Source organism: Colossoma macropomum, unplaced genomic scaffold (genome assembly GCF_904425465.1).
Source record: "Colossoma macropomum unplaced genomic scaffold, Colossoma_macropomum, whole genome shotgun sequence".
NCBI classification, from domain to species: Eukaryota; Metazoa; Chordata; class Actinopteri; order Characiformes; family Serrasalmidae; genus Colossoma; species Colossoma macropomum.
Window position 1 is genome coordinate 31616270 of NW_023494796.1, and position 26407 is coordinate 31642676.

The window sequence follows — 26407 nt, forward strand, 5'->3', positions numbered from 1 at the left end:
TCCTGTTAGAAATCTGTTTCCTGCTCTTTTTCCAACACTGAAAGATGAATAATTTGTACTTAATGGCTGTTTGGCTTGAAATTAAAGAAACAAAAGGGTGACTTTTGCAGAATATTGCATGTACATTTGGCTCAGAGTAAATAAAGGAGTGTTGAGCTAAATATAGAGTCAGTGTTAAGACACCGAGGGCACATGTATGTCTGCAGTGATCAGAAATACCTGTACAACTAGTGAAAATGGCTGAGTAATATGGCTATTACTATGTGGTGTTATAGAAGTCTCTTCACTACAGTGGCCTACTGAGCTACATCTCTTTGCCACTTTCTCTTCAAGCCACAGAATGAAAAGAGAAATCTTCTACCTGGAGCTTGTACAGACTGCTCATCCCATTACCCTCCACATAGGGAATGCCCTGCAAATACAATAATTAGAGTCAGCTGACTGCCTTTGCTCTTCCAATCACACCATCAAAGTGCCTCGACGGCAAGTCCTTTGTCGAGGGGTTGTTACAGAGGCCCACACACTCATATCAGAATTGCTGTTATGTCTTAAAGACATGCTGAGCCAGATCAATAACTCAGCTGTCATGTGATATGAAGAACAAGAGAGCTGGGGAGGAAAAAAAATGATTAAAAAGCCCATTGACTTAACATCTTCCAGGACATGAGGTCAGATTATTTCAGCGCTGTAGCAATGAAATATAAAAACAGAAAATAACATACAACAACATATTGATCTGGGAAAAAACACAGGAGAAAGTATTGATTTTTGTGAACGTTCATGAGAGCTAGAAGATGGTGATTCAAGTTGCCGTGGGAAAAATAAAAGATAACGTGGGATGGTTAGTCATAGACTACCTAGAAGCATTTGAATATGGCTTTTTAATTGGCATGAGAGCTCAAGCTCGAAAACAAGCTCTTTTTCAGGTCATGGTTCCACTCCAGTGGACAATCACAGCTCCGTTCCTGGGAGCAAGTCATGGAGAATATGTGTGGAGTGGAAATGAGGGCAGGAAGAGGTTGAAGACGAAGACTGATGAATTATAAATCCCACGATGGCTGTTTGTAGTGCATGTGTATATATGCACGTTAGGAATTAATATAGGCCTTATAAGAACATAACTGCTAGGGAGATTAGCTCATTCTCCAAACTGAAAGCGCACGCCAACAAATGTTGTCACTAGACTTGGTCTACAGCCAACATTTCGCAAAAGCTGTAAAAAATGGCGCTTGTTTTGTTAACGCTGCTGCTGTAACTGTAGAATGGATCATTAGATGGTCAACATAGACAAGTCTGTTTGTGATCTATGACAAACCAATGTACTCATGGGCTTTTTCAAACATTGCTTATATTTATTTACGAAACACTGAAAGCTACTACACCGGCTGTGTTTACATGCAAAGATTCTTGCCAATCTGATTGAAAACATTCTGATTATACATGAAGACTGAGGTGTTTATTCTCACTCTACTCAACAATCTGATGAAAATCTCTGTTTACATGCTCACTACAAGTAATCAGATCCAATATTACGCACATGCATAGAGAACCACTGGGTGTAGACGTTCCCACGACATGTTGACAGCATCGGTGTCGGTGTGCGTACCTTCATTAAAACAATGATCTTGAATTTTTGCATGATACGAAGCAGCAGGTTCGGTGTGGGTTGGCCTTAACTTAACCAAACAAGTTCCTAAGGGGGTCTTGGTTAAATACAAGATAGAAACAATATCACTGCTGTCATATCAGTATTTTCAGTGCCACTTTACAGTAAGTGTTAACTCTCTTTAAAGTGACCAGACTCCCCTTAAACCGGCTCTGGTGTCACTCTCCTTATCGGCTCCACACGACACTGGAAATGTTCCTCTTCAGAAACAAAGCTGACCCCCGGCTTGTTTTTCAAAAGAACAGGCAAAGACATGAACACACAGACTCTGATCTGATCAAACTTACGGGAGGTCCGGGAAGTCCAGGCCTGCCGGGCGGTCCCTCGCTGCCCTACAAAACACACGCATAAACACAGCTTACATCATTTTCCACAAACTTACAACACACACAGACACACATGTGCCTATTTCCCCCCGTTTTTCAATTCCATATTCAGCAATATCACCAGACCTTTTCACACCGTGCTCATTTCAGATACAGCGTGTGGGAGCACTGCACCACAGACACAATATCAGCTTCTCGAGCACTGTTAGCGCACCAGCTGAATTCCAATGAGATTCACGCTATAGCTTTGGAAGTTTGCAGGGAGACTGAATGCACCTCTGGCTCAGTGGGCTGGCAGTAGCTGTTAGAAGATGCTTCTCTTCTCTTTCAAGCGTGAATCAACAGACTATGAGGGCTGATCCAACACACGAGGGGTACAATTTCCAACTCACTTCTAGAACCATCATTATTTGTGTCTGTGTTTTATTGGCAAGCGGAGAATACAGAGCTTGAGAGTTGTGTAGAATACAAAACAGCACAAAAATCGGACAACTATTCAGTTTTAAACTGAGCGTTTCTTGATAGTAGACATAAAGGTAGAGCAGTATAGTTATAAGTCTGTGAACGGCCCATATCTTATAACACGTCTGGTTTAGGCACCAAAAATTGTCCTAATTCACCTTTACGTTGTAAAATTGTGATAAAATTTAAAACTTAAATTTGAAAGTTATGAGAAATAAAATGAAGAAATATTGAAGATTCTGCACTATTTTTAGGTTGCTATTCAAAGTTAAGCTAATTTGAGGCACCATGTTCAGGTCTTTGTACAAAAACTTAAACTTAATAATGAAAAACCTTGTATTGAATTAGAAATGAGCACAAGTAGAAGCACTTTCACTAGCGATCTCAGACTTCTGGGCCCTACTGTATGTAAATTAGCCTTTTTTTGAACCTGTACCAATGTTCTGTATCTTTGCACCTGTTCAAAAAAAGCTGAAACACTCATTAGAACCTCATTATGAATGAGTGTAGCTGAACTGCTGTAGGCTAAAGGTTTAAAAATGGAAATTAGTTGGTTATCATTGCACTGAATTCAAAACAGGCTGTTTAGCGCAGCTTAGTGTCCATATATGGACTGTATGGATTGTGGAGTGAATGATGCATTTTAAAACTTCGACGCTGGCGTTGTTTCCACTGGAGGGTCAAACGGTTCTGAGCATGAAGAGAAAACGTTCCAGTGGCTTTCCTCACGGACATGGCTCGACACAGAACGCACACAAACCCGGGCTCAGGACGGCTTCTTCGACACAGTTAGCTAACGGTGCTCAGGGCCACAGAACTGTTCAGTGGCTTGACACAACGACGCAGCTATTCCCTGATTGGTTCTATGTTTATGTCAGTATTGTGCCACCACATCTCGCCATATCAAAGAAAAATAAAATAAGTTCAGTTTGCTTAGAAAGTCACAAAATAAATGAGAGCAATGCATGATTTTCAGTCCACCATTCAATAATGCCAAACCATCAATCTAGAAACAATAGCTGAACGTTAAACAGTGCTGCTAGCCAGGAGAGAGTAGCTGGTTAGCACTAGCTTAGCTAACATGCTACCAGCTCTTCTCACCACAAAACAGGTTCAATTCTGATTAACAGAAGCTACACTGATGCAGGGGAAATTTGAGGAAGCCAAGTTGAGCAGATGGTGTTACAGGGACACAAGGTCAATATGAAACCTGTTTTGTGGTGTTGGATCTGTAGCCGCCTAGCTAATGCTAACTGGCTCCGCTAGCCTAATTAGCTTAGCCCGTGGCCTACAGATCCAAAGACTGTAGTAAAGGTTCAATATCATCTCATCTCACAAGTGTAGATGATAAAAAATGTCTTCTCAGAAGTCAAAATCGAAACTGTCTGAAGTTTTGAGCTGAGCTTGCTGTGCTAGGCAAGCATAACATTAGTTAGCAAGCTAAAATGTTCCATCCACTACAGTGCAGGTTCAGTTCCAGCTAACTGATGATCAGTAACAACCTTTTGGGGGGATAAAGACTCGAGTGACCGGTGTTAAGAGTTACCGCCGGAATCAAACGTGTTCAGTAGCATTTAGCCTGTGAGCCGTCGCTGAGCCACTCTTGTGTGTAGTTTTTCTTCAGTATTTCCTGTTTCTGAATTAGCAGCAGAGCAAAATGAAACTGTAACTCCTGAGTGCAGGACGTCATGGTACGGCCCCGAGAACCATTTGGCTTTATGGTGGAAAACAGGCCCAAGTTTAAATGTTACTTTAAACTTCAGTAGAAAGCAATTCAATGCGAGGTCATTCGTTTATAAGACACAGATGGTCACTAAAACTATCACAAGTTTCAGAGTAAGTTACAAAGCCATTCTGTAAAGATATCATGTGTCTTTCCTCTCATATCTCCCTTCAACTCATGTTTAACTTGTAAAATGAGGACAATTATGATTATGATAATAATCATGTTACAACCTCTTCTTACCTTCTTAAAACTAATGCTATTCTTCTGGATTTTATTCTTTGGTCTTTAAAACACCCAAAACTGAAATCACTAGGACGGCTTACCCGTTCACCTTTCGTTCCTGCTGGGCCAGAAGCTCCAGGTCTACCGATGGGGCCCTGGAATAAAGAGATACATGTGTTAAAGTACACTCTACTGGTCAGCGCTGCAGTGAACAGACTAACGGGGGCGTTCAGACGAGGCCTTTTCAAACTCTGTCGAGCGTGTCTTTTCACTGCTGTCGATGGAGTAATGCGTACCGTATAACATGCTTTATGTTCTTTAAAGCTGTTAACGTTTCTGCTGAGCACCCATGAAAGAGTGCTGTACATCACCCACCTCAGACCAATCAATACTGAGGATGTCTTCACTGTAGTCACCAACAGAGAAGTACAACACTCATCTCAACGAGTTTATATGTCAGTTTTGACATGTTTGTCTCTCTGTCTCATATTTACCCACTTGTCAATCATCTGTATTAACCTGTCACACAAGTATCTCTACTTGTTTTCAAGTACGAGACTGGGCATCGTTTAAAAATGAGCTGTCTGAGCAGACGGGGTGTTGGCTGGGAATGTAAAGATACGTAGCTCAGCCCGGTTCACTGTTTTCAGGTATACGCAACCGCATTTTTTTAATTCACCTGTAAAACAAGAAGTTTTTACTTTTTATTTAACATACAGAGTCTACACATCAATAGAACTTGCAAGCATTCTTGACTGCTGTATCTTGAAAACATTAAAAATGTTGCTTGTTAAAGAAAATGTGTCAAAAACAGAGATGTTTCCCCAACAATGACATTAAATTTCTCTCAATATTTCTAACAGATCTAAATGATGTATCTGTAGTTATTCAAATATTTACGGATACTTTAAAACTCTGATTAGTCCTTCGAAAGAACTGTTTCCCAAAATCAAACAAACACTAGTTTAAATATCAAAGATGATGCTAAAACAAACCGTTCTAATTGTATCTAATTTTATGAGTTCTGATAAAGAGATCTGCTACCCAACCTGAGCCTGACGGGGCTTCCAAAATATGGATTTTACGTATATCATTAGGCTCGGATTGGGCCTGTTTTTTAATGAGTGTTGTTTTATGAAGTAGATTTGCCTCTTTTTACAGAAATCTCTCTTTTGCACTTTCTCCCGTAACACTATAGCCTACAGCTGCATTAAAATAGCGCCTGAGTTTGAGGATTGTGCCTCCAACTGGACCAAGGAGTTTGTTTGAGCCAATCATTTCAGTTATTGTTCCACTGTGTCAGGGTTAATTTGCATAAAGTTAAGAAAATTTCTGCTGTTTGTTGCTAAATTGTAGCTACAAATTTTTACTCCAATAAGAAATGACTTGTCACCAGTTACTCTGTTACCTGCTAATATGAACAAACACTCCTAAGAAAGATGGTTCTTCAAGGGTTCTTTAGTAAAGACAATGGTTCTACACAGACCTATGAACGTTCAAAAAACCATTTGCATGATTAAATGTGTCTTTGCACAGTGAAATGGTTCTTCAGACTAAAGGAGAATGTGTTGTATATGGTTCTACAGGGTTCTGCTTGTAATTACAGAAGAACCCTTTTGGTGCTATGTACAGCCATTTCCAAAAAGGCTCTTTACAGAACCATTCTCCATCAATCTGAAGAATAATTTCACCATCCAAAGAACCATTTGAGGACGTAAAGGGTTCTAGTTCTAAATAGAGCCATTTTCTTTACTAAAGAACCCATGAAGAACCATCTTTTTTAGGAGTACACTTCAACATCATTTCTAAGAGAGAATGCAAACTATTGCAATTTTGTCAGGAGACTAGAAATAAACCACATCATGCAAATAACCTGATGACATTAGAATATGTCACATGTTCAGTCCAGCTGACATAAAAGCCTTAATTATGTTCTAATTTAAGCTAAAGAGCCTCAGAGACAAGTTTAAGTAACTGTCATAACTGAAAGCAACTGATACCCTTAAAACATTATATTAATGCACTTTGCAGTGAAGATGAAGACCAAAAATAAGTTGAGCGTTGGTGAAAGATAATGAAGCAAGTTTGCGCTGTCATATTTAAACCATGTAACCTTTTCTCCTCATTTATTATTTTTTCACACCATTTGAAAGTCATTAGGCTGTTGATTAAATATACCCAGCTGAGATATGAACTATGAAGAAACATCATGAAATGAGCCCCAGAACAGGTTCATTTCATGGTATTAATCGTTTGTACAACATCAGTATAAGAATTTGTTACTATGGAGAAACTTATTGTGCTATGTAGCCTACACGTTTATAAGAAAAGTATGAAGGTAGATAAAACTGTGCTACAGCTTTATAAGAGAAAAAAGAAGAGGCTCCAACATGTTAATTAACAAATATGTACGTAGGCTTAAAAGCCAAGCTACTAACAGCTTATTGCTGAGCTTGTAGACACAGACAAAACATTAGTTTTTATTAGTTATCCAACCCCTGCACTGTATTACCCCTCTGGGGTCATTTTCTCTGTTTGTTCATCTCTTCTTAAACTCCCCTCTAAAGGCTCTTCATATAACATGATCCTCATATGTTTCATATCTAAATGCTCCGTTATCTTCATTACTACTTTCCAAACCCGCTGCAGCAGCTTCAGCAGCTGTAAACTCTCTGCACGCCGTTTCACATGAGTCTCCGATGTGGACTGAATGAAGAATGAAGGCGTGATGGTCAGTCCTTAGTGATTTCCTGAGTGTCCGTTGGTCAGTTTCACACAGAATGTAGACGGACACACGAATCCACCAGTTCCACACGGTGAGAGGCAGATGACGTGTATCTCAGCCCCTCTTCATAGGCTCATAACTCCGGATGTGAGTCTCGTATGATCTCGAGATAAGATGGAATGGAAAGGGCGACTCTACAGATTCAGGAAGTGTTTGAACTGGATTTCTGAGCTGGATCATCACAAAGATACACAAACAGATACAGAAACACCGAATCTGATGCAGGCGAGTTCCTGGACCCCAGAGAGTTAATAACTATATCCATATAGCATCTTTCTACCAAGTTACAACTGCAGAGACGCTTGGTTTAGTTAAGACAGTCATGATATGTACTTACAGGAGCCCCTGTTCGACCTGTTGCTCCGGGGAATCCTGGCACACCAGGAGGACCCTTGAAAGAATAATCACATCATTAGACAGGTAGTAGAAAAAAGCCATGTACTTTATGAGCAAAATCTTTCTCCCAGTCATTCTAGAGTCACCTTCCGAACTCACCTCATCACCTTTGTCCCCGATTGGACCAGGAAAGCCTCTCTCCCCTTTCACGCCCTGCAAGCCGACCCAACAAATTAAACCACAGGGAAATGATAAGAGTTCACGATCATCATGAAACACTGTTCTCATATCCACCTTATTCCTGCACCCCATGGTGCTTCGAGTGACTTATGGACAGAACTTGAATGCTTATAACATCCTAACATGATAGAAATGTGGGAATAAATAAAAATATCAATGATCTATACTGTTTGGATGCTCGAATGCTTGTTGGCTGACACTTGTAACTTAAGTGATTTGTGAGAGAAAAGCTGTGTGAGTGAAAAGCTTTAGTCGGGGGAACTTATTTATAGCTTACATCAATTACTCACGCTAATAAAGTCACTTTATTTCAACTTTTTAACGGTATTTACTCTAAGAGGCAATAACAGACAGAAAATCATGGCATTACATAGCAATATCTAATGCAGAACCAGATAAACCAGTGCTCATTCATCATGGTATCAGTTCAGACCATGCCTTCAACATGGCGATGGTAGTATAAGGGAAGACAGGTTTAAGGGGACGGGCTCTGAGAACATGAGCTGGAGTTCTGGGCAGCTTCTGCCTGTAGCTAGAAGGCCGGACCCTCACACAGCTGTAGGAGGAGATGGGTGGCGGTGGGGATTGAGAAACCTTCGTCACTGGAACAGAAGGTGAGGATGTAAATTTATGGCCCGTTAGATTGGAAGAAGAAGGTGTTTCAGGCATGTTCCTCCCCCCAAACTTTAAGTGTCAAGATAGCAGTTCTAGCTCAGCGCTACACTGGATTTTAATGTCAGTTCTAGTTTAAATACAGACATTTTTAGCTCCTTACAGGCATTCAAGTGACACTGTTCACTTCGAGTTTTTAAGTGCCTCCCTCTTTAAAAGCTTGAACTTGAAGTTTGCCTTTTATTATTGCAGCATTAGCCTGTTAGCCGGTTAGCTTTCTGCTTCCTGCTCAGCCTACTTTAGAGAGAGCAGGACATATCTGTTATAATGAGAATATAAAACCAGATATTTCAGCCATAATCGCTAAACTCATAAGGTGGATGGTCCATTTGTTAACCTTCGCCATGAGGTCAACATATGGACTCTATGGACTCTCCACATCTCCCATTCTGAAGGAAGAATTATCTCTCACATTAAGCCCACTACGTGACCAGTCTTCTAATAGACCCTAAACTTTTGCAGCACACCACATCTCTCTGCTTCCATGGCAACCGGCACTGATTTCATCTGCTCGGTGCTAAATATTTGGTTAATAGAAAATGCCACACAGCAGATCTGAAATGCACCTCTTTGTAACCTAACTGCACCCATAATCGTAATGGGCCCATAACAGTGCTGGGAGAAGGCGGGCCGGTGTATTTTAGCTAATGGGAGACGCAGACTTGTGCTTTGTTTGTGAACGTGAAAGGCTGAATGTGAGATGTGAGAGCTGGACCATCGCTGCAGCTTTCAAAACACATTCACAGCTGCCTCTTCAATCAATCCTTGACAAAACTCCAATTCTGAAATTACCTTAGGGCCCTCTTTTCCTGGATTACCGACCGGACCTCTCAGACCCTGATCACCCTGTTAACACAACACGTGAACAAACAGGCTTATACAGCAGCTGCACTTTCAGAAACAAGAACAAACACAAAAGGGAACCAGGAGACCTTAAGATTCTAGCTCTAACTTTACTGTCCACCTGTGTGAAAGACAGCTGGAAGAGTCAGACTAGTTACAATTTAACTGTTTTATCAGTAGGACTGTCAAACGATTAAAACAATCGTGATTAATCGCATCGTTTATGTAGGTAATTGTGATTAATCACATTTGTTTGCTCTAATGTGACCTTAAAGAAAGTTTTTTTTCATTTAAAAAGCTGTGAATTTTGTCACAGCTGTATGAGAGGATAAAACAAGCTTCATCAGAATGTATTCATCACCTTCAATAATTCAACTAAGAGGTGAACGATTTTGGGGAATATTGAGATTTATCAGACAAAAATTGTGAATTTTTTTCCCATAATTTAAGGTCCAGGCCTCTAAAAAGACAATATTATCCTGAAGACTGAATGTAGTGCGCCACACTGCCAGTCAGCTGTGGCTGTGTTGTTTGGTATAAAAACATGGAACAAAAACACTTGTAATGTGGAGCCTAAGATAAATGTTACAGAGCTTCCAAACTACCCTAGTGGCCTTTCCCACAATGTAATAATTTTAAAAATAGCAGTCATCATACCATTCTAGTTTACATTTCAGTGCTCTTATTGGTCATGAAATAATGCAAAGTGACTTTATTCTCACCCTTGAATACTGTAAGGCTTTGCTGGTTCCAGTCTTGAACAGATTAAAAAACACACAAAACTGGGAACTTCACAATTGATTAATGGAAAAATGAGTTTTCTGATAGGTTTGTGATATTTTGTGCGGTGAAAAAATGCCAAAACCAGTTGTCTACTTTACCGAGAATATATTCGGTGATACGCTCAAAGAGTTTTCTGCCTCGAGTAACTGGGACATGTTCATGTTCAGGATCTTGGAGCGTAACAGCGTGTGGAATCGGAGCTCCCTGTGTGTTTTACTGTGTTTTCTATCACTGTATAAAATAATCACAGTGCCCTTTATCGTTGGATGCACCGTGATGCACACATTTGGAGCAGATTATTAATGATTTGTATCGTCAGAGTGACAGTAAAGGCAACGGAAGTATGAAATTTATTCCTATTCATTTGTTTGTTTGTTTAAATGGTGATTGTGACCCACAAAATGGCTGTGATAGATCACGTTCCTAACATCCAAAAACAAGTGTAATGTCAGGATTGAGAAATCATATTATAAATAAGAAGAGTAGATTAAAAGACTTCTTTGGCACATAATTAATCTGTGATGCAAAAAAGCTGAAAAGTGTGCCATTTTATCCACTCGTTTCCATTTCTAAATATTTCTGAAGGCTGCTGTTGCCTTGTAAAGGATGTGTATGGAGTCAAAAAAGGGTCAAAATATTTTAAGCTTGTAAAAAATGATATTCACAAACGTACTGAAATTTGTAGCTGTGTTTGAGCAACTACATACAAGTGAATCTAATTCACAAATGCGTCAGTCTTAAAAAATCCTTTTATATCTATAGATTCAAAATATTTTACGCTTTTATGAATTTGATTTAGGTGTATGTAGTTGCTCAAACAGAACTACATATTTCAGTACATTTGTAAATATCGTTTCACAAGCTTAAAATCTTTTTGACCCTTTTTTGACTCCATAAATGCGACCCAACAAAGCCAAAAGTCCTGAGATTGTTTGTGTCACAAACTACCTCTGAACAAGGAGATACCAGAACAGGAATTTGAGTCACACATCGGTCATACGACTCTGATGAACCAAGACATATAATCGCTTACATGATTATGAAATATGTTCTAAATGAGCTCACAGGGCTTCCAACAACAAAAGCTTTGTGTATGTTTTATATAGTGATAGAAAAACATGGTAGTGTGGACGAAGCCCCGGCACTACAAGCTGAACTGGATCAAATGATTTTACTGCTGCTAAAAGGTATGTGCTCTGTTGTTTTGGGCCTGGTACTGGGCTCATCGGGTTCACGTGGTTAAACATTCTGCTTTTCTGTTACACAGCTACAGAATGTACAGCCAGTCTGCGCTGCACCTTGATATGAAGGGATTTACAGCCACGTCACTGTTACCAGGCTGAAGCGGCACAATCCGATTTTTTGTCTTGACGGGAATTGATGAGGTTTTATTGATACCAATGCCATTATCGATTCTGCTTATCGGTCCGAGTCTATAATGAGTCCCTTAATGATTCCCAATCAATTTTCTGTGTGTGGGAAAAAGCTGTCAGCATCAATGCAGTTGTTTTATTATCTTTGACATTTGCTCCTTTTCTTAATAGAACCTGTAAAACAAACATAAAACTGACTGATAAAATATTGGTGCAGTTTTTTTCTTTTTCTTTTTATTTTACAAGTTTTCCTAGTCAAAGGAAATAAAAGCCGGCTTGCATGGGTCAGTTTTAATATAACATTTATCCTTGGTAACTTGGTTCCTGGTCCCAGGAGCTGCATTCGCTGGGAAGAAATAGGCACCAAACAACACTGTATAGGAAAGTAAGACGGTTCAAGAAGAGTGTAAATCTGCACTCTGATGCCGACTTTTTGACTTTTAGCTTTCCGCTGTTTCAGTGCTGTGTGAATGGACGCACCCGCGACCATGATTTATCAGTGGGATGTGAATTTCAGGAGGAACTGCATTAGATCCAGCGTCCTTGGTTGGGAAGCAGTAGCACATACAGGATATCCCTGAAATTTTAGCCTGTGTTGCATCAAAAGATATCAACACAGATTTCAGCATATTGCTGGCGTTTGCATCACTTCGTTCTCTCCACAAGTTTCCAGCCGAGTTTGACATCATGACGTCATCTGACGTGAGTTTTTGGACAATTTGGAGCCAGTTCTCGATTCCCATCCCTAGATGTAACGCAAAACCGATCCAATCTGAGCCACTTAATATGTGGTATTAGACGGGATACATATCTGATTTATGGCCGTGTGACTTTAATGATCACTCACGTTTGAATTCATGTGTTTTTTCACTGCACATGTGAATCTGACGTCAGTAAACAGTGGAAAAGCACCTGAGCCTCTTTCGCCTTCGTCTCGCTCTAATAATGAACGCTTTTCAGAACTAATTATTTTTGTAACGAAGCCTTGTTCTGCTGGTTAGCTAGTTGTTCATAACGCATGTGGTTCATTAATGTGATGTTACTGATTAGGATTTACGCATGCAGGTCGTTTCAGGACGCCGGTTCATGTTAATGACAGATCTGAGTCACTTAGCTACACAAATGTGAATAATCATGTTAGAAATATCGGCTAAAAATATGAATTAAGCAATGAGGATTGCAATGTGAACATAGCCAAAGTGTCAGTCTTCTGCATTTGGTGTCGGTGTCTCTTACTTTCTCTCCTTGTATGCCCTCCACACCAGGAGCTCCAGGAGATCCCTTCTCTCCTTTCTGCCCCGGCAATCCCGGCACTCTTGTCTGGCACACACTGCAGGCATTCTGTAGACACAAACACAGACATACAGTTTATTAGTAGGCACAACTACTTTGTACCTACACTCACTGGCAGTGCAGGAGCGGGTAATCGGGAGAGCCGGGAGAATTCCCGGTGGCCCAGTAGTGCTTTGGGCCACTTACTGTGAGCAAATGTGCTGCCACTAATAAGCATAAGAACACTAAACAAACTTTAATTCTTACATCCAAGTGTATATTAGTAATAATTTAGTCCAGGAGTTGCAGCCCAAATGTTAAGAAGAGCCATTTTGCCCTTTAAACAAAAACCAAACCACTTTGGGAGCCACAACATTTAATGTCCATTTTATTGAAGTAAAGTTTCACCATCTTGGCTGTAAATCTGTCTCAGTATGTGATAATGTCCTAGTACAGGCTAACAAATATAATATAAACGAAAACAGAGACTTACTTTGCTCTGCTTTAAGCTTTAGCTGAGCTATAGCTGCTTTTCTCACATCTCCAGCAGGAAAATTTTCCACAAAAGTAGAACAGTTTCTTGTAAAATGTCTCTCAATGTTCAACTTTTTACGAGACTGAAGTCGCTTTTCATTCAAATTTTCTTAAATGGTTCTTTAGTAAAGACAATGGTTCTATTTAGAACCATGAGCATGGTGAAATAGTTTTTCAGATTGATGGAGAATATGTAGCACCAAAAAGGGGTTCTTCTTCTGTTACAACTTGATATTGAAAATGCAAATAGTTCTTTGAGTGTTCATGGTTCTATACAGAGCCTTTGGATCTTTGCTGAGCCTTGAAGAACCACCGTTTTTAAGAGTTATCTAATAAACAGGTGCCTCGGCATATAGTCCATATCTGTGGAATTCCCCTCGTACAGTGAAGAGGGGCTCCTTACAGTGGACAGAAAATGAGGCGAATGGAATGTAATATGCTGAAAGTCACTCATACACAGATATCTGCCCTAATTTTATGCATGAGATGCATCAGCCATCCTCACTTCCTCCACACTCCACATTCTCCATGTTTGTATTTCTGCGTTAGTGTTGATGTTTGATAACCTACACATGGGCCGTCCCTTTCCCATTATCAGCAGCGCTTTCATTTATTACCCCTGAGAGACATAAATGCTCGTGGCGTTCGGCTGCCTCACTGTACACGACTGCAAAGGACATCTTGTAAATAAAGCAATTACAAGCCTGCAGCCCAGACCGCTGCTTTCTCTGTCCCCTCAGCTGACCTTATCGGCAAGGAGAAATGGTATGCATTAGCTATGTGTGATGATTTTTCAAACGTTTTCACGGGCTTTGACCTTACCGGGCTAATGCATTCACCTCCACACTTTTTTTTCTACTCTGAATGATACGGTGAGGAAAAAAATGGAAAAGTGCGGCGTTTTTCAGACACGGCTTCAGGAAAAAAAGGTAACCTCCCCTCCGCCCCCTTTCCTCCCGCAGACGGCCGCTGTTATGCACACATTTGCAGCATAATCAAAGCTTCAGAGTAATAAGGGGGAGACGGAGCGATCGGTGTGCGTATCGCGGCTGACATTTCGCATTCTGTGTACTTTTTGGCGCGCGGCCGCGGTGACGCGGCGCCTCTCTGAAGGTACTAATTTCCCAGTGCATTAGGCGAGTCTGCTGAATAGGTGCCAGAGAGAGAACAGCACTTAAAGAACCGCAGAGCCGCTCTGTGTTACTCACAATTAGCACATTCCACACGCCCAGTGCTGCAAACACACACTGCACACATCAGAGAGACACTCAGAGAGACACTCAGAGAGACGGAGAGAGAGAGAGAGAGGGAGACACTCAGAGAGACAGAGAGAGAGACATTCAGAGAGACAGAGAGAGACAGAGAGAGGGAGACACTCAGAGAGACAGAGAGAGAGAGACACTCAGAGAGACAGAGAGAACACACTACTGAGATAGAGACATTCAGAGAGACAGAGAGAGACAGAGAGAGGGAGACACTCAGAGAGACAGAGAGAGAGACACTCAGAGAGACAGAGAGAGATAGAGAGAGGCCCTTCTCAAACTTTGTAACATGATTCTGAGTGCAGGTTATTTCCCTGACATCTGGAGTCGAGGTCTTATTACGCCCATCTACAAAAGTGGAGATAAATTTGACCCTAATAACCACCGAGGCGTCTGTGTGAACAGTAATCTGGGGAAGGTGCTCTGCAGCATTATCAAATCCAGACTCATAGACTTCCTTATGAAGCACAGTGTCTTGAGTAAAAGTCATATTGGATTCATACCAAATCACCGCACATCAGATCATATTTACACCCTACACACCCTAATCGATTTACACGTAAATCAAAATAAAAACAGAATTTTCGCATGTTTTACTGATTTCAAAAAAGCTTTTGATACTTTTTGGCACAAGAGATTATTTTATAAAGTTCTTGAAAGTGGTGTAGGGGGTAAAACATATGACATCATTAAATCTATGTACACAAATAACAAATACGGTATAAAAATTGGCACCAAAAGGACGGCTTTCTTCTCTCAGGAGCGCGGAGTGAGACAAGGCTGCTGCTTAAGCCCAACTCTATTCAACATTTATATTAATGAATTGGCCACAGCTTTAGAGCACTCTGCTGCACCTGGTCTCACTCTGCACCACTCAGAAATCAAGTTCCTGCTCTACGCAGATGACCTGGTTCTGCTGTCCCCCACAGAGCAGGGCCTACAGCAGAACCTGGACCTGTTGGAGCAGTACTGCCAGACCTGGGCCCTGGCAGTAAACCTGAAAAAGACCAAAACAATCATTTTCCAAAAAAGATCCAGATCTCAGGGAAACACATCCAGCTTCACACTAGGGACACACAGATTAGAAAACTGTAAAGAGTTCAGTTATCTAGGATTGAAGATCAGTTCAACTGGAAACTTCAATCCAGCAGCCAATGAGCTGAGAGAGAAAGCGCGGAGGGCATTTTACGCAATCAAACGACAAATTCACTTTCAAATACCAATTCAAATCTGGCTCAAGCTATTTCAATCAGTTATAGAACCGATTCTCCTGTATGGCAGTGAGGTATGGGGGCCACTCTCAAACCTAAATTTTGACCTCTGGGACAAACACCCAGTAGAAATCCTGCACACCGAATTCTGTAAAAACATCCTGCAAGTTCACAGGAGAACAACAAACAACGCCTGCAGAGCTGAATTAGGCCAATTTCCACTACTGCTCAAAATCCAGAAAAGAACCATTAAATATTGGCTACATCTAAAACACAGTGACCCCCATTCTTATCACTACAAAGCCCTGCAATACCAAGAGCTGAGCAAAGAGAAGAGCCCCTCACACAGCTGGTCCTGACGCTGAGTTCACTAACACACACTAACACTGTTACCAGCCTGTAATACACACAATCAGACCAAACACAGAACCACGCTGACAAAGTACAGACTCAGTGACCACAGCCTGGCCGTGTAGACCGGCCACTATAACAAAACGGTACAGACTCAGTGAACTCAGCCTGGCCGTGCAGACCGGCCGCTATAAGAACACAGTACAGACTCAGTGAACTCAGCCTGGCCGTGCAGACCGGCCGCTATAAGAGATCCTGGCTGCCTAAAGAGCAGAGACTCTGCCAGCAGGGTGACAGTAACACTGTAGAGACAGAGCTGCACTTCCTCTCTGAGTGTAACAAATACAAACACTAAGGAAAATATACTTTAATAAATTTGAGAAGATTCACCCCCAAATTAGCCCCTCAGTAATGATGAGAAGCTGCCCATCCTGCTAGGAGAGAGGAGAGAGAGCAGCGCCTTAGCAGCACGATATGTATCTGCCTGCCACAGTATGAGGGACAGTGAGTGACCCACCCAAACACACACACACAGAAACACAGACACAAACACACACACACACACACACACACACACACACACACACAGAAACACAGACACAAACACACACACACACACACACACACACACACACACACAGAAACACAGACACAAACACACACACACACACACACAGAAACACAGACACAAACACACACACACACACACACACACACACACACGCACACACGCACACAGAAACACAGACACAAACACACACACACACACACACACACACACAGAAACACAGACACAAACACACACACACACAAGATATCTAAAACTGCCCTGTTTTTTATTATTTATTTTTCCTCTTAATTTTTCTTTACAACTCAATTCCAAAGCACTATTTTGCTATTATTTTATGTGATTCTTGTCATAATTATTCTTATATCAAATGAAATTAAGAGTTCTTATGCTCTTGTTCTAAAGCTCTATGTTCTAAATGTTAATTCTTCTTGTTCCTTTTGATGATGCTTTGGCAAAACTGTAAATGAATATGGTCATGCCAATAAAGCTTATTGAATTGAATTGAATTAGAGAGAGACAGAGAGAGAGAGAGAGAGAGAACACACATCACTGAGACAGAGAGACACTCAGAGAGGCAGAGAGAGAGAGAAGAGAAAGAGAGGAGAGAGAACGCAAGTTTTATAAACTACACAGAGAGAGTGAAAGACAGAAAGAGAGAGTAAGAAAGAAGGAGTAAAAAACGGAATGACGGAGAAGAAGTGAGAAGAAAAAAGAGAATGTGACAAAGTGACACAAAAGCAGAGGGAGAGAAAAGTGACAGATGGAGAAAAAGAGAAAAAGAGAAAGAAAGAAAAAAAGAAAGAAAAAGACTACAGGGCCTTTAGATATCAAAGACAGAGAAGGTGAGAGAGAAAATATAAAGAGAGATATAGAGAGAGAGAGACCGAGGGAGACTGAGAAAAGAGGGAGAGCCCAAACTAAACATCAATCAAAAACAGCAAGAATGATTATCTGGAACACTGGGGGAAATAAGCTAACACTCAGAGTAAATTAGACTAAATTAGAGTAAATTAGAGTAAATTAGACTAAATTAGACTAAATTAGAGTGATATCGGGGCCTAAAAACAGAGCATGAACTGGAAGAGTATCTCCTGACAGAACCTGACCAAGTACAGACTCAGTGACCACAGCCTGGCCATAGAACGGGGCAGGTATAAAAAGTCCTGGCTGCCCAGAGAGGAGAGGCGGTGTGGTCACTGTCTGACAGGTGAGGTCGAGACAGAGAAGCACTTTCTTCTTCACTGTTTTCATGATTGTTTTCATTGTTCATTACTACTGTTGTGATGCTTTAGCCATACTGTACTTCACAGTCATGCTAATAAAGCTACTCTGAACTGAACTGAAAAAATGAGAAAGAAAGACTAAGTGGCTTTTCTATATCAGAGAGAAGGAAGAGAGAAAAGAGAGATGGAGAAAAATAGAAATGCAGAGAGAGAGATAATGAGAGAATAGAGAGGGGGGAAGAGAGAGAGAGGGAAAAAAGATGGAGAAAAAAGAGGAGAGGCAGAGAGAGATAACGAGAGAATAGAAAGGGTAAGAGAGAGGGGAGAGAATAGAAAAAAGAGATTGAGAAAAAAGAGGTGGAGAGAGATAAACAGAGAATAGAGGGAGAGAGGGAAAAAGAGAAAGAGTGACTTAGGCACTAGAAAGAGAGAGGAAAATGAAAAAGAGAGTGAGAAAGAGCTGGGGAAAGAAGGAGAGACAACAGAAAGCAACAGAGAAATAGAGAGCACAAGAAAAGGAGAGAGAGAGAGAGAGAGAGAGAGAGAGAGAGAGGCAAGTGACTTTATGCATCTGGATGGTTCTGAAAGGCTGTCTCTGCGCAGACGAGAGCGTCTCTGAAATAAAAGTTCAATTCTGTTAAGTGCTCCGAGGTCTGAACTTGTGTCAGAGAGAGAGAGAGAGAGAGAGAGAGAGAGAGAGAAGGAGAGAGAGTGGCATAAAGACACAGAAACAGCAGCTATTAAAAAAACATAAAAACAAACAGAAGGAGGAGGCTGTCACTCGACTCCTCATCCTCCTCTTCAGCAGCACAGAAGCCAAACCTCCCTCTGTCTCACTATCTGTCTCTCTCTCTCTCTCTCTCTCTCTCTCTCTCTCTGTACGTGAGCTGGTTCCTCCGTTTAATGGAGAAGAGAGAGAAGACGCCACTGCTTCAGCCTCTTCCTTTCAGCAGAACCCACCAGAACAGCTCCGTCTGCTCTAAATCGTGTGACCCGGCGTGACTCCATCTCCACCCTCATCTCCTTCGTCATCGAAAGAGAGCAGAGAACACGACTCTGAACGCCCTTCTTCAGTTTAAGACACGTTTAATCCTCTGTAATTACCTGAAGTCGAGGATGTTCGTGGGTTTAACTCTCGTTTTTACTCTGATGCTTTCCTGAAAGAGGTCACTGGTCTGAGTTTCACAGATCTGGGGTCGCATCACAGAAACCTCCTTTATTTTCTCTGAAGTTAAGATCTGAGAGGCTGGCAACCGTCTAAGCGTTGGCCCCATCAGGAGGTTGTGAGTTTGATCACTGGTGATGCCACAGCTGTCCGTTAACAGGAGTCCAAGACAGCACAGTTGTCCTCGCTCTCTCTGGGTGGGCTGGATGGCCCCCTGTCCCCCCCATCACTCAGCACGATGCTATCCAGCGCAGGCGTCTGTTAGCTGATGGAACAGACCTGATGGTTAGTGTTCTCCAAGACTGGCTGTACAATGACGCTGAGTTAGGCAGTTTGAAAAGATGCGGTGGAGCTTCACAGGACTTGGAGAAAGCCTGTTTACACCTTCACCCTCCTAGTGCTGGTGGCATCATGTGATTGGGCGAGTCCTGACTAATGGGTGGAATTGGCAGTGACTAAATTGGGGAAAAAACTGGAAAATCCCCCCCAAAAAAAAGATCTGACAGGTCAAGACAAGAATTTTCACATAGTCGTATTACATCTTAACCTACTCAATCGAAGTGGACAATCAAACTGTCAGGCCGTTTCCTAGCAACCAACCATACACACACAGCTGAAACGTAAACATGAAATCAAAATAATGTTAAAATGTGAGTTAAGCTGTCGTTACTGATGTAAAAAACGTAAAACAGAACTAAAGTGTGATAAACTGTAAGGTGTGAATACTGTGAGAGCGCCCCCTGCTGTTTATCAGAGCGTCGCAGCTCCGCAGTTTCAGTCTCCATTTCCCAAACGCTTTAGCCGAGCGCGCTAACGTTACTCCTCCTAATAAACAGACACACGTTCAGCTCCGTCTCCTCATTATTCACCACCATCACTGTAATATTTCATCATCAACATTAACACACGAAGGTGATCAGAGGGGCGGTGGAGATCGAGTCTGCAGCGTCTGAGATCTTTAAAACGCAGAGTTAGAAAAGAAAATCATCTCACAGTGAAAGCAGCGTTTTACAGTAGAAATAAATGGAGCTCATTATGCTGGTAGTGAACTATGCTGCTGACACAGCTGCCTAAAAACCATAGAAACGGACCTTAAACAGAAGTGAGGACCCTGTTGGGGTTCATCCTAAAGTTAGGACAGGATTTAGGAGGTTTAGTCTAGTTAGGATGCGTCCTGCAACATTCTGAGATACAGAATGTACATATTAAGTCATTTGAAGTTTAAGGCATAAACTTCGTCTCCTCTGCAGACCAGTTTCTGCTCCGCCATGTTGAATGTTATAAACTTTCAATATGACGCGACGAACATGATCAGAATGTACTTAAACTATCCGATTTGAAATGTAATCAGATACAGACGTTTGCATTGTTATTATTCTTCTATTTAACGGATTATTTACAGGATTACCCACCTCGTTCACTCGGACAGGAATTGTATTATGAATGGCCTTAATCAGACTAGTCTATTCCGAATGAGGTGTTTACATGGACATATTCTATTCTGATTAAGCTATTAGTTGGATTGTTAACGGAAAATCAGTCTGCATGTAAACACAGAAGATTACTAAGGCCATCGAGCGCCATTTATTCACGGTGAAAATGCAACTTTATTCGTCGATTACAGTCGTCTCTGATGTTGGCATAAAGACAACTGAGAAGTTCCAGCAAAGAGAACATTTTCGCAACGTCAGAATCTCCAAAAGTAGCTCAAACTGGGCTACAAACATTTGAGTTACAGTTGCTCTTACCGTCTGCTCATTCTATGAGGAATAAAAGATTTTACTGCACTTAAAAGACGTTCAGCTCATTTGTTTTGTGCTTTAGTGAGGAGTTACATCTCCAAAATCTAGGAAAATGCTACCCCCTTGTAGTTAAGGACATTTTCAGCCTTTGATTCTTCCCAGGTCGCCTCCTGTGCGATGCACCGTAGGTGCAGTGTGAGACTTTCCCACATGGCTAAGGACTCTTTTCAGGCTAGCTGAGTGACTCTATACCGTGGTCAGTGAAATAACCCCCGCTAGCTGTGGGAACCATGGAGTGTGTGTGTGTTCTGTGTTACGTATTGTTGATTACGTATTTTGATAAGTTTCTGATTGTAAAGCTTCCTTGAGCATTGGAAAGGCGCTATATAAATAGAAGTGATGATGATGATGATGTAAAACCTTGTTCCCTGTTCATTCAGCTCGTGTTATTGTTTGCTATCCGGTGTGGACCAGAGGAGGATGGGTTCCCCTTTTGAATCTTGGTTCCCCTCAAAGTTTCGTCCTCTTGCTCTTAGGAAGTTTTTGCTCTTAGGAAATTTGTCCCAAATTTTCTGTGAGCGCTACATAAATAAATTTTGACTCATTCATTACAAAGAATCTCAGTCTCTTCCAGCTGCTGTGTCGGAATCGCGATTTTCAAGAAGGAAAAAATCTGAATGTAGACAAATGTGCCAAGAATGGGAAACAGAAGGCAAAACGAAGCACTGAAGCTGCTACAGACATGAAAATGAGCTTGTCACATAAATGTAAGAGAAGAAGGAGGCATAAAAAAGGTGAAGGGAGTAGGCAGCGTATAGAATTCTATACATGGGCAGTTATAGGATGAATCAGTGCAGGCTGTCTCTGGCTGCAGTGTGCTCACGACTCCTTTGGGAGGCACTCCAAGACCAGCCAAAACCTCCACACCTCCCCCAACAACCACGCAAGGCTGGAAGAAGTCCGTAAATTAGAGAAAGACTCTAAAACAACTTGTAGTGTTGGACGCAATTCACATAGACGTCTCTCAAGATGCAAACTAAAGGGCTTTTAGTAATGTAGTCTCACTAACAGGTGTTCAGATTCAAAACTGTTTGAGACCACTATGAGCTCTCACTTTAAGGATCTAAAGCCCACTATAGCTTCGAGATTCAGTAGATGTCAATGCTCTTACGATCACTACTCTTACTTAGACTTGATAAAACAAGACGATCAAATGTATCATTTATTTCCAGAGAGTTTTACTTTTTTGTGTTCACCAAGTTGACTGTCGTAACTGAGATGGTACTCCTCACATCACTGCGTTGATACCCTCAAAGGTACTTATTTAGGGAAGAGAACTGTACCATATCGCATTGCAGTCATATTTTTTAAGATGCACCAATACACCCTGTCTTGACACCAGGCTTTTTTTTAATTACTATGTAAGTTTCTGGGAATTTGGAGCCCTCTCTGGTAGAAATGTTTATGTGCACACTACGTGCAAAAGAATGTGGGCTGTGCTTCAGCCCTCCTCCCCGAGCAGAGAAGCATCTTCTGAGGATGTGAGTGAATTATCTACTAGTGTCGTCACATCTTCATGAGTATGATATTGATTTTAAGATCATTTGATGCCTAAACATTGAGCCGGAGCTTCGTTTTGAGTCTGTGTGTGACGTTAATACGTGAAGACGTATGACGTGGTGTGTAAATTATATAAAAATTATTTTAGCCTGTTTTTATTCTCCTCAGTAACAATATTTCTTTCAGTTAAAACAACAACAAAAAAGTTAAGAGAAGGTACAAATATGCACTTTTCTCCTGGGCAAGTGAATGTGGTACACCTCTAAAACAAACTAAGATATCCAAATGGATCTTGAGACCTCTGCTGTACCTTTGAGGGAGCATTTCTACCTTTTGCACCGTCTTGAACAAAAATGTTCCTGTACAGTACCATTTTTCTTGTACCTCATTGGTCCTTTTAAGGTAAATGACCCTTATTAGTCCCACAACGGGGAAATTTCACCTCCGCATTTTGACCCATCTGTGCAGTAAAACACCCACATACACACTAGTGAACACACACACTAGGGGGCAGTGAGCACACTTGGCCAGAGCGGTGGGCAGCCCTACCTACAGCGCCTGGGGAGCAGCTGGGCATTAGGTGCCTTGCTCAAGGGCACTTCAGTCACATCCTGTCTGCTGATGCACTCCCTACCCCACTGATGCAAATTTTATTTGTGTCACAGACCACTGTCAGCACAGCAGCGACAGCAAAATGCAGCAGTCGAATCTTGTTTTTGTTGTTTTTCGGTTTTGTTTTGCCACTGTGAAACAGTACGCTCCGTTTTTGGTTCCTATATAATGGTTTGTAGTAGAGACAGAATAATGTCGGCGCTGCAGATAGACAGTAATCACAAAGACCAAATACTGTTTTCCTCACGAACTGACTGCACAGACAGGAATTAAATACAAATAAGCACACAAGCGATTTCTCACCTGGGTTTTTATTTTTAGTATCTGATTTGTGCTTGGCGTCAGTGAAACCATGATATCCAATGGTCAGCTGGAGTTCAGAAATGCCCTCAGGCTATAAGTGATCAGCACTTCAGGCGACAAGAGGTGAAAATTCGCTGCTGGTGTGAAGGTGTGAGGGTTCAACGTTCAACGTGAAAGACTAAACGCAGCTCATACATGATGCTCATGAAGTTTAATGGTAAAAAAAACATAAGCAACAAAGTGGTGCTTTTATTTTTTATGGTTGATTGTCCTTTAAATGTATGAAATCGTCTTTTAGCACTAGGCCAACGAGAGGGTAGCAAGAACAGCACATAATTATAAAACAACCAGCTAACTTAGTTAAAGACTGAAAATGTTTACAAGCGTTTTTGGTACATTTGTCACCCTGAAATGACTCTAAATGACTTTGTTTACATCTTAACCATCCAAAAATGCTGGAAAAATCATTTTCACAAGGTTGTAACTGCTGAATTCTGAAAGCTGAAACTCACTCACCCCCAATCTCCTGTTTCGTTTCGTTTTAGTTTGTACACTTTTGGACAACCAGTCCAAAAGTGTACCAACATTATTGCGCTCTTAATGCATCTTAAAAAGGATATGCAGCTAACATGTTACCATTAGCTAATTGCCTGAAAATGTGCACTCACTGCTTAGGCTGGCTGGGTCAGGCTCAGAGCACCAGCTCTGAGATGAAGAGAGCTGCTCAACATTGTCCTTGTTTTTATTTGTCTCATGTTCTTATTTATTGCCTTTGTTTTAGGCATACAAGCAAAGAAATATGCCTTACGGAATACGAATACATTTGACCTGCTCCTTGGCAAATACCTTTATATTAAATCAGTACACAGTTATGAGACAGTCTGAGACATTAGAAAGAACAATACCTTCAGTAATGTGCCCATATCTCCAACGATTGGTAGTGCTGTCTGGAAAAAAGAAGAAAAGACAGAGTTAAAATACTTCTGCTTCTAGTTTTCATACTTTCCTCCCAACGTCCCAGTGCTTTTCACGAAAAATCACTACTTGTCATGCACCCCAGATGTAGCAGATCAGGTATGACATGACTGGTGTCCAAATTTAGCTTCTTTAGTTTTATACTGGAACTACAAGGCTAATGCTGCTAAAACTAGAAGTCCATAGACACATAAATACGTCCAGGCTTCATTAGCATCACACAGACTTGTCGATGTGGTTCTGGACACCGCATGACTTTTGCCCATGTCACACAAGATACTTGATATTTCACACCGGCAGCAAGCGCGGCTGCTGTTTGTGCTGCATTTTCATGTAATATAAATCTGTGTATTGACTGTTTATTACTCAGAAACTTAATGTAGACGACATCAACAGATCAAAAATAAAATCCTGACTGTTGCTGGCTTTCTCACCAGGTGATGTAGCTCTATATGAACAGGAGGGGATGCCTGTATGTTCACAACATTAACCTACTTAAGGGATTTTAATCAACCTGTCAAAGAGTTAAATTTGTTCATTTATTAGCCTAGATTGTATGTTATAGCACAGACATTGCATTTCTTTACTGTTTCTGCATAGAAACTGCTGGCATGTTGCTGGTTGTGTGTGTCGCTATGCATATTCAGGAAGGGATATCAATCCCAATATATGAATGAACCACTAGTAACCGGTTAAACTATAAGACTAAACGCATAACAAAACCATCAGAAACCAAAAGAGTCACTTAATGGTTTCTATGGATTTTTCAGCAGGGATACGTTCAAAAACTAAAGTTTGTTCTAGTCTAAAGCTTAATATTATGCTCAGCTGCTTAAGGTGAAGTTTTACTCCTGTACATGCAAGTGTACACATTAAGCCCCCTATTAAGTTAACTGACCTGCATAACCCATTAGTTTACCCAGAGCCACATAAGCTGTAGAGCTCAAACCAAAGTCTGTTTTAGCCTAAAGCCTAAAATATAACGTTAGCCCAACGCAAATTTATTACAAATTTATAGGAAACCCACATAAAACGACTGAAATGTTGATTAGCATAAAACTCGCTAAGAAAAACCAAAAGAAGTGAAACTGCTGGTGTGAAACTGCAGCTCTGCAGACATATTATTGTATTTTTTCTCTTCATGTGCGCATTACGGCCGCAGCGTCACGTGATGAACTACATTATGTAGTGAAAAACTACATTAATTAATATAGGAGCATATTGTGGAGTTAGCGCAACTGGTGTGAAAAAGATTTTACTGTGAGCTTTAAAAATGAACAAAACTTCACAGCGTAGCTGGATGTGACGCATGCACATAGATGTTGCATACTACATTTGTAGTTTGTTGTTTCTGTTTATAAATAAACGGTTAATCTTGAATTTCTGAGGAAAAATGTTTACAGATAAAAGCTAAGTAATCGTGCCTACAGCATCTAGCTGCATTTCTAAAGCCCACAGTAAGTCGTACTGTGTCCTAAACCAGATCAACAAATCTGAGACCCTGTCTACATCTGGTGCCTTCATGTGTTTTAAGCAAGTTTTATCCTAATTTAGGAATTTAGGAAGAACACGTTAATGTTTATGAGCTGCTGAAACCGCTGAGAGCTGAATAGGGACTGTCTAAAAACTACAGTCATCGAAGACTGAGCACAAGGCACCAACATGAAACCTTTTGAGCCAGCACAGCCCTTTAGCAGACAGAACACACATGATGACCAGAGTTTTAGAATGAGCCATATTTATGATTGTTGTTGATGAGGGGTGTCAAAATAAGATTTTTACCAGATTGATCTTTTGACTTTGACATGATAAACAACAGATTTTTAACAAATAAGGTAAACAGGCAAAGTCCTAAGAGGGCAGTATAGTTTTAACTGTATTACATCTACATTCTAAATATTCCCATCTGTTGCTTCACTCAGGTTTGGCTGTTTCGCTAAATGTGAGATCAGTGACTGTTTCTGTGATATATTTAATATATTGTTTATATATTAATATATATAGTATTATAAGTGACCTATAATCTATCATTCTGACTTATTTTTATATATTTCTAGTTGTATATATGCCTGTAGATAGGTTTTTGTTTATATTCTATATATAGTAATAAGGGTGGTATATTGTAAATATAATAAATATAATTATATTGTTCATAAACGTTTAAATCAACCTTTATGCAGCATACACGTTTC

The 26407-nt window shown here is 40.9% G+C and overlaps 1 protein-coding gene across 4 annotated transcripts in view; it reads right to left on the minus strand.

Annotated features, from left to right (window-relative positions):
- Positions 1–26407, minus strand: part of LOC118816761 (collagen alpha-1(XIX) chain) — a 278363-nt gene that overhangs the window by 49047 nt on the left and 202909 nt on the right. For all 4 annotated transcript variants that reach the window (XM_036583340.1, XM_036583341.1, XM_036583339.1 and 1 more), the window contains 8 exons: positions 24146–24187; positions 12671–12775; positions 9228–9281; positions 7683–7736; positions 7525–7578; positions 4504–4557; positions 1954–1998; positions 362–412 (listed from right to left, as the gene is read on the minus strand). In XM_036583340.1, coding sequence (XP_036439233.1) covers positions 362–412; positions 1954–1998; positions 4504–4557; positions 7525–7578; positions 7683–7736; positions 9228–9281; positions 12671–12775; positions 24146–24187 — 459 coding nt within the window. The remainder of the gene's footprint in view (positions 1–361; positions 413–1953; positions 1999–4503; positions 4558–7524; positions 7579–7682; positions 7737–9227; positions 9282–12670; positions 12776–24145; positions 24188–26407) is intronic.